General features: G+C 36.0%; 1 protein-coding gene across 1 annotated transcript in view; it reads right to left on the reverse strand.

Moving 5' to 3' along the window:
* Nucleotides 1-6257, reverse strand: part of cmasa (cytidine monophosphate N-acetylneuraminic acid synthetase a) — a 12999-nt gene extending 6742 nt beyond the window's left edge. Inside the window, exon 1 of the mRNA XM_034676638.1 lies at nucleotides 5875-6257. Coding sequence (XP_034532529.1) covers nucleotides 5875-6098 — 224 coding nt within the window. The 5' untranslated portion in view covers nucleotides 6099-6257. The remainder of the gene's footprint in view (nucleotides 1-5874) is intronic.
* Between the last annotated feature and the right edge of the window lie 3397 nt (nucleotides 6258-9654).

A 9654-nucleotide genomic window follows, 5' to 3' on the forward strand; every position in this document is an offset into this window, starting at 1 on the left:
GGAAGTGGATGTGCCTCGGCTGTCCAGCACGTTGATCTAATGTTTACATGTTGGCTCAATATACACGGCTGCTCAGAGATCGCGTTACTTCAACCCTCTGAATCTGATCCAGAATCTGATCCTGACCGAGAGGCGCCTGCAGCAGGACCTTTCTGAACCATTGGTCACAGATTTAGTGTTTCTTGTTGTTTTATTTATCAGTATGTCGACGTGTGTCTTGGTACACAGCTACAGCTACGACATGTAGCTATGTAGCTATGCTAACTAGCGCTAGCACTTATCCATGACAAATAAAAATCATCCACTAGATCTTCAAATCTGCAGACGTGGGGAGTAAAACCGACATTCCTGTTTATTAAGACAGCCTACAACTAGCATGCCTCCTTCCTAAGCTCCTTGTTAGCACACATTTGTGCAGGTAATGAAAAACGGAGGAGGGATTCAGTATTATTTTATACAGTCTATGGGCTGAACAAGCTCCGAGCTCTGACTCCGTGACAGACCGGATATTGTTGTTACGTAACAAAAACACGGAAGTCTGAAACGGCTCGTTTCACACACATTTACAGAAAGGTGGAGAAATCAGAACAGGGGCAGAATGGATTTTCTTCATTCTCGGGGGGTTTGTAGACAGGGACACATATTTCAGGTAAAGAACCATTAAAAAGTCCATTTTGCATGATATGTCACCTTTAAAGTCAGATTTTTGCTCCTGAGTGAAAATTGATGACGTTTTTTTAGCTTGTAACTGTATTTAGTTTTCTGATAAACTTCTTGAATCCATCATTTCTGGTGCTAAGTAAGATGTTTAAGTTTTCTTCAGTGTCACTGTCTCGCGTTTCAGCTGTGTTTGCATTCCGCTCCACACATCTTTAAGCCCCGCCTACCTCCAACCCTGCCACATGATTGGCTGTTCAATACCACCTTCTTCTTCTGTCTAAAGTTTGGTGGCAGTATGTGAATACAATTCATATTAGTGAGGATACAATGTATTAGTATTATTATGATTATTATTATTTATTTATTTGCATTCTAAATAACGTTATTTTTTGTGTCTTTTTGGTTTCTTTTACATGTTCGAAATAAACACTATCAAATCAAATCAAATGTCTCACTCCAGGGTTCAAACATGCTAATCTTGGTGTCCTCTTGTGTCCACTTTGTGATAGTGTTATCTATATATATTTTTTTAAAATTACACAAGATTAACAATCAAGGAAAGACACACCTCTAAACTTCCCCTTTCAGATGTACTTAGCTTTATATTTTAAGCTTCTTGAATCCCTCATTTCTGACGGTGCTAACAGGAAGCAGGTCTTTTGTGTACGATGAGATGTGAAGTTTTAGTTTGTAGATTCTTATTTTTCTCATGTTGAGATACTTTGCATAATCAGATTTATTTACCCACATCCTGAAAGTGTATTTAATGGCGTTAATAGTTAACACAGAGTCAGCGCTGTGTCAGACTAACAACTCTGCTTTGAGCTGGTAGGTTTTGTTTTCTTCAGTGTCGCTGCCGCCCGTTTCAGCTGTTTACATTCCGCTTGAAACTTCTTTAAGCCCCGCCTACCTCTTATCCTGCAACATGATTGGCTGCTAAATGCTGTCTTCTTCTTCTGTAAATGTTGGGTGGCAACTAGCGTTTAAGGCACATTAGCGCCCCCTCCCTTTCCAGTGGTTGGGGGGTGTAATTACAGGTTTAAATATATTGAACTTTTATTGAACATTATTGAACAGCATAAACTTTAAAGACATGTTTTGGGGACCTCTTAGACCAATATATATTGATGAAAAAAGCGTGATATGTCACCTTTAAGATATTCATTAAAAAAATATCAACAAAGTTTTTTTTTTCAAAGACCACATTTACATGGTCAATGGGTCCTATTGTTTCACCCTGCATTGCCATCGGGTGGTCAATGTGTTCATAGGTCCAGCAAGCGGGTCATGAACTCACACAACCTGCAGACTTTTCTCCAGACTCATCTCCTTATTTTATTGGACTGGATCTTCCATGATTGAAATTTAAAATGTCTCAAATATTTGTTTTGATGATGATTACAATGTCTATAACATGATTATATTTAGTTATTGTGGAATTCATTCATCAAATGTGATTTTGAGCATGTTATGTCTATGTTGCAATTCTACAACCCTGGGTCATAGGGTAGTCAAAATAGCAGTTGCACTTCTCACATGTTCACATATGAACAGATATGCTTTAGAAATATAATTTATATGATGATTACTATTAATACAATCTATTAATGTGATTTCTGTTAAAATGTTGAGTTTAGACAATAATTGATTAAATCATTTTTGGTTGCCGTATACGAAATTCTATATGTAGCAGTATTTGAAACTGCATCCGTGTGTCATCAGTTTAAAATAATTAACAGTTGAAGTATATAATTTAACTGATCCTGGGCTTTGTTTTTCTGCTCAAATAGCTTCTTGTTGCATCAGAGTAGGCAGAAACAGGTTCTGAATGTTTTGGGGGGTTGCTTGTTGCATTGTTCAGGGAGAGGTAAGAATGTTCTGGAATGTGGGGATGTGAGGTGTTCCCTTTTAGTATGATAAGTAGAGACCCTAATAGGCCATCCACACACTATTATGTAAATTTGGTGGAATGTGAAACTCAGATTAGGATACATTTGAATTGAAACTATTTAGCCTGGAGAGTATATGCTCATCTGTGTTACGTGCTTACGTACATATTTATTATTAATTTGTCTGTTTTACTTTTTCCATTTCAGAATGCCACCAACAAAGAGATGTGTTCTCTACAGTGTGCAGGATGGGATTGATGCCATCACAAATCCACGCCTTCATCACCTCAAGACTCGATTACTGCAATAGCATCCTCTACGGTACACCCAACACCCTCCTCAACTAATTACAATACATACAAAACTCAGCTGCACGCCTCCTCACTCATACCCGCTCCAGAGACCACATCACCCCAGTCCTCCAGAACCTCCATTGGCTTCCCATCCCCTTCAGAATACAGTACAAGATCCTCCTCATCACCTATAAAGCCCTCCATAACCTAGCTCCCTCCTACCTCACCGACCTTCTACAGCCATATAATCCCTCCCGCAACCTCCGCTCCACCAACGCCAACCTCCTCACCCCTCTCACCAAACCCAAGCACCGAACCTGGGGGGACAGGGCCTTCTCTGTCGCTGCCCCCACCCTCTGGAACTCTCTCCCCCAACACCTCAGATTCTCTCCCTCACTCACCAAATTCAAATCCGGACTCAAAACACACGTTTTTAGAAAGGCTTTTAAACTAGAATTGATTGATTTTTTTTTTCTTGTTTTGTTTTATTTTGCTGCCTTGCTTTTCTTGCTTTTTTTGCACTGTTTGCTTTCCTATTGTATAATTGTATTTTCCTGTAAAGCGCTTCAAGAACCTTTTAAAGCGCTTTTATAAATAAAATGTATTATTATTATTATTATTACAAATGGAGACAATGGTTTTGAGATGGATTCAGACTAGGGATGACCACAATTAATCGATTATCGATTAATTGATGTTAAGAAATGACTCGAAACACACATTTTTGTTATCAATTTTCCGTCACGTGGAACAAACATCATGTGGTCTCATGTTACACTCATCTATCAGGGAAGTGTTTGAAGTTTAAAGCATGTTTGGATGTGAATCAGCTGTTTAAAGGTGTTGCGCACAGCGGAGACGCTCAGCTGGCGGCTGCGGCTGTGCGTCAGGTCTCCACGTGCGCTTTTTAAAAGAGGATTAATACAAAACTGCTGCCAACAACGACACGGACACAAAGGTTCACAGCTTTAAACAGGATATTTCAACCTTTGGATACGAAGGCAACAGACAGGTGGGACATTCAGGTACGCTGCGTTTACAGAGCAGCAACATCACATCCGTCTGAGCTCTTCTGCAGCTGGACTGATTATGACCCGGTTGCGCTCCTGGCTGACACCTGACCGAATACACATGTTTATTTATCTCAATAAGAACGAGTAGACAGAAAACTGGACACTGTGAGTCTGAAGTACTTTTCTGTTAGTATTATGAGCCTTCACTTTATAAGATTATGTCCGCGGAGAATATTTTAATGAGCCTGATTGTTGATATTCTGCGTGTCAAACATGTTACCCGTATTCAATCCTGTCAGTTATTTGTATTTTGTTGCTGTAGAAAATATAATTTAGGGGTAAAACAACGTATTTGGCTTTGTTTTTGACGTAAGAATAATAATGTTTTTTTTTTTTATCAATTAATCGATAATTGATCGTTAACATTTCCAAAAATCGATCACGGAAAATACTTAAAATGTACATCCCTGATTCAGACACTGATACCAGTGCAAGAGGCAGATGAACATGCAAAGTGGACAAAGAAAATCTGCAGCCCACTGACTGCCCAGCTGATGAGTATATGAACATTCAGCTCCAAACTACCAAACACAAAAAGCCCTGCGACCAGTATCATTGGCTGAAAAAAGGATTTCATTAGTCCCAATACTGATTTCTCTGGTCCAGATATCACCAATAATGTAATTTCTCTCAATACACCACTAGAGTACTTCAAGACGTTTGTGTCCGATTATGTAGAATAGAAATACCCACACCCTACGCAGCAAGTCTGAAGGTAAATAACTGTTTCTGGGACTACTGCTGCAAATGAACAAAGCTGAACACTGGGACACGAGGACTTTGAATGCTCAGAAGGAATTTTCATAAATTTTGTAAATACAGTATTATCTTGTTTTTAACATTTAACATTTTATTTTTAAATACTGCCTGTAATTACTTCTATTTAATTTAAATTCCATTTGTAACATTGTATATATCTAAATTGTACTCTAGCTTTATTTATCTATTTTATTTTACTTATTTTTATTTTATTTTATTTTTGTTTTATTTTTATTTTGTACTTATTGAAACTTCTTTCTTGATTGTACTTATGTCTGGGTTGCTGTAACAACTGAATTTCCCCCCCGGGGATCAATAAAGTAATATCTTATCTTATCTTTTTTTAATTATTAAATAACTTCATAAAAAAAATAGGATTGTTTTATGATTATTATCCATGACATAAGCTGTTATGAAGCAACATTAGCACTCAACACTGCAAAGGAAACCTAAGTTGTTTAGTATATTTGTCCAAACAAGGTGAGTATAAATACAGAAATTCTGCTCCCAACTAGGCCCAACGTTGCAATATTACAACATATCCCTGAAAGCTTACTAAAACATCAACATTTAAAAAAAAACCCTTTAATTTCTGTATCAGAGTCCCCCTACAAAAACATATGAGTGGTGAAACATTTTTTTTCTCAAGTATTTCTATATCTGGGTCTTACAGGGTTAAATCAATCCCACAGAACCAAACGGCTTTAAAAATCACTCCCCCTTCTTGTTTTTCCACGCTCACAGAGTTGTTTTAAAGAAGGATGACAGTGTTTGAACGAGAAATGTCAGCGGATCAGCCAGCTCATTCATTCTCACTTGCTTGGCGTGGCAACGACGCTCTGCAAATCCATTGATTGTGCAAAGTGTCTTCACTTCCTGCTTTGGAAACTTTCTCTGAACACCTCAACCTGCACGTATGTGGTAACACAGTGCTGCAGATCTACATTTATATGCATGTTTGGTTCCTTTTCTGCAATTTGCATGAAGACTTCTTCTTCTGTTTGATTTAATTGTGTCTCTTTTGCATGAATAAAGGATTTAGAAACATGTTTTAAAGTTGAATTGAACAACAATACAAAGTCATGTAGTAAAGAAGTAAATAAAGCTTGATAGATGTGATAAGTCATGTATCTAAAGGGTATAAAATGACCTCTAGTGACCCTAAACGTCAGCATTAAAACCCTGTACCACTCTCTCTACCTGTCGAATAACTCGGAGTCCACAGCAGCCCTCAGCACCCATCCGATGAGAGGAACCCCTGCCAGCATTTTGATGTTCTTCAGAGGGATCCCCTTGCTCCCTCCCCTCGCCAGGATCAGCGCTGCGATGTGCCTCTTCTTCCCCGACCTGGAGTGCTTGGAGGCGGACAGAGCTCCCTCCTGCCCCCCGTTGTCCTCCTGGAGGTTTCTTTTCCGTGAAGCCATGTCGGTTTGAGAGGTTAATGTGAGTTAGAAAGTAGAGCTTAAAGTCCAGTGGAGAACAGGACGAGGAGGTGATGTTACAGAGAGGGAGACAAACTGTGGAAGAAGCAGTGGGGAGATAGGAACAGAGATACACCCACTTATATAAAACACATCCTGGTTTTTCTTCTTCGTGTGTTTAATTGTGGTTGCTGCACGAGTGGCTGCGCTCACTACACCCCCCTTCAGGCAGAGTGGTGTATTACACTTTGTTTTACAATATGTAATGATATATAACTTTATAACACCAATTAAAAACAAGAGTTTAATGACAGGCAAGACAAAATAAACAATACAGCTGAACCAACAGAGTACAGGATATATCAAAGAGCAAAACAACAGAGAAATACAAACAACACATAAACAACCTGACTGCAGGAGAATCTAAATAACACAAAACAACAACAAAACCACATTTGATTTGCTACCATTCCTTTTCAAGGTTATCAATATGTTATATATATGTTGTCTCATTTCAAGCTGCCTGAACTCTATTTTCTTTTTCTGCAAAAACAGAAAAAAAGATGTTTATTCCAAATTAAGAGAACATATTTTTTTAATTACTGCCATTTAATCTAAATTCCATTGTAACATTGTATATATCTAAATTGTATTCTAGCTTTATTTATCTATTTTTATTTTCCTTATTTTATTTTATTATTATTTTATTTTTTAACTTATTTTATTTTATTTTATTTTATTTTATTTTACTTATTGAAACTTCTTCTTTATCTTATCTTATCTTAATCCTTACTTTTCTCTATTGCAAAAAGTCGTTAAATAACCAACCTAAATTTTAAATTAATTATCATTTTTAAAAATTATAATTCTTTAAATATCATTTATTATGGAAGAGGATTAGGGCCATTGAAAAAAAAGAAAAATTAAGGTCAATTTTTTAAGTTAGTGTTATTCTGCGAAAAAGAAAAATCAAAATTCTGAGATTAAAGACTTTTTTCTAAGAATTCTGACTTTTAATCTCAGAATATTAAAAATAATTAAAAAATTGACGTTATTTTTTTTTCAGTGGCCCTAATCCTCTTCCATAATACATCATATTTAAAAATTTATAACTTAAAAAAATGATAATTCATTTCATATTTAGGTTGGTGATTTTATGACTTTTTGCAATAGAGAAAAGTAAGAATAAAAAAAAAATATTTTCTCTTAATTTGGAATAAACATCCGTTTTTTCTGTTTTTGCAGAAGAAGAAAAGAGAGTCCAGGCAGCACGAAATGAGACAATATATATCACATATTAATAACCTTCAAAAAAAAATTATAATTCAGTTTTATATTTAAATCAGTGAGTTTAAGACTTCTGGCAATAAAGAAAAGTATGGAAGTTTAACGTAACAATTAATTGTAATCATTTTTTCAATGAAAAGATTTCCTGAGATAGTTATCTTGGTGATAAAAGAAACAGGTCATGTTTTTTTTAAATTTAATGTAATGTTATTTAATTTAATTTAATTTAATTTAATTTAATTTAATTTAATGAAAAAAATGACAATTTTGAAACAGTAATAATTCATATCTTATTCATGAAAAAAACATCTCATTTATTTAAAAAAAAAAATTCTATTCATTTGAAAAATCATCAGATATTTTTCTGTTTTGCAGGAGAAGAAATAAAGTCCAGGTAGCATGAAATGAGACAAAAATTGCATAATTCAGTTTTATATATAGGTCGGTGAGTTTAAGATTTCTAACATTTAAAAAAAAAAAATTAAATCAAAAACAGGCAGATTTTTAATTTCATCAAACAAAATAAAATTAAAATTAAAAAAAATTATATTAATAATGATTATAATACCAATAATAATATTTATTTATTTTCAAATAATATCTTTTCTTTATTTTAGGATTATATTCTTGTTAATTTAGAATAACAGCAGATTTCTTTTCTTGCATCTTCATATGGAAGGGAAAATTAAGTAAACCACTTTAAAAAATAAAGTTTTTCTTCTTCTGTTGATTTTTAAAAAATCTGTCAAATCAGACTTTTCCAGGATTTAAAAAGGAGGTTAAATTAATTCCTGTGATGCATTCAAACTCATTAAACACCATGAGCCTGTAGATTTGTTAAAGACTGAAAACAGAGCTAAAGCACTGCAGATATTGGACTTGGTGATCCAGAATACAACTCTCATTGCTGGGTGTGGTAACAGGCAACTATTTGTAAATTATATGCCATCATGTTGGTTACTGTCACCTCACATATTTAATCCCTTTAAAGGTCACACCTGTAATTGAGTCAAATATAAAAGGGTGTCACCTTATAGTCACATTAATAGAAACTCGATCTGACAGTTGAAACTTTGACTGCAGGACCTGACTGACAGGCTCTACCTGATGCCTGTTAAAGGTCTGTTTGGCCTTAAATACTTCTTACCATTGATCTCATGTTCTTATGTTTCCTTATTCATCACGTTCGTGTTTTCCTTTTCTGATTCATCGTTCCAAAGCTTCCTCTAAACAACACACACATCAGCTGACAGCTTGCTACAACACACCAGGATGTGTCTGCAGGACTAAAGGACACACACTGTTATATCATACAGGTGTTTTCTGCACGATTAACCACACCACACTGACACACACACACACACACACAGGTATGCTGCCTGACGAGTGCTCCCACCCACTGCCGAGAAAACAATGCTGCCAGGAAAAATAAAATATGCAGTCAGACATAGAAACATGACGTTGAAGATGACAGAGAAAGACAATTTAATAGAGCTGACAGGCAAAACCAGAAATACCAGAAAGTAGGTCCTTGAAAAAATGTCCACACAGAGTCTAAAATAATAACTTGAATATGTAACAGTGCTGTTAGAGATGTCATGTTTAAAAGCGCTTATAAATTACTCAGTAAGATCTGTTGTGCTATTTTCAAATATCACTTCTTGATTGTACTTATGTTTGGGTTGCTGCAATAACCAAATATCCCCCCTGGGATCAATACAGTAATATCTTATCTTATCTTAACTTCAAGGAATAAGCCGCTGCAGAGGCTGAGGTCAGGCCTGCTTCTTGTATCATGTGTGCAGCAAAAAAACTCAGAAATCTGGAAAATAAAAATATTTTAAAATGTTACCTTTTATCAGATAGATGATCAATCAATCAATCTTTATTTGTATAGCGCCAAATCACAACAAACGTTATCTCAAGACGCTTTTACAAACATAGGAGGTCTAGACCACTCTATGTCAAATTATGAACAGAGACCCAACTTCAAGACAGGGTAAGACTCAGTCTGACCCCACCTTAATCCACCATGAGCATTGCACATCGCAGTATTTAGCTTGTTACAGTGGCGAGGAAAAACTTCCTTTTAACAGGCAGAAACCTCAGGCAGAACCAGACTCATGTTAGATAGCCATCATGCTTCGACTGAGTTGGGTCTGGAAAGACAGATAGAGGGGAGTAAGAGAGAGAAGTGATAGTGATGAGACGAGTCGTAGAAGCTGTTGCCGCTGGAGTCCAGATCGTCCGCAGCAGGAGGACGTCTACGGCA

Source organism: Notolabrus celidotus, chromosome 23 (genome assembly GCF_009762535.1).
Source record: "Notolabrus celidotus isolate fNotCel1 chromosome 23, fNotCel1.pri, whole genome shotgun sequence".
Classification (NCBI taxonomy): domain Eukaryota; kingdom Metazoa; phylum Chordata; class Actinopteri; order Labriformes; family Labridae; genus Notolabrus; species Notolabrus celidotus.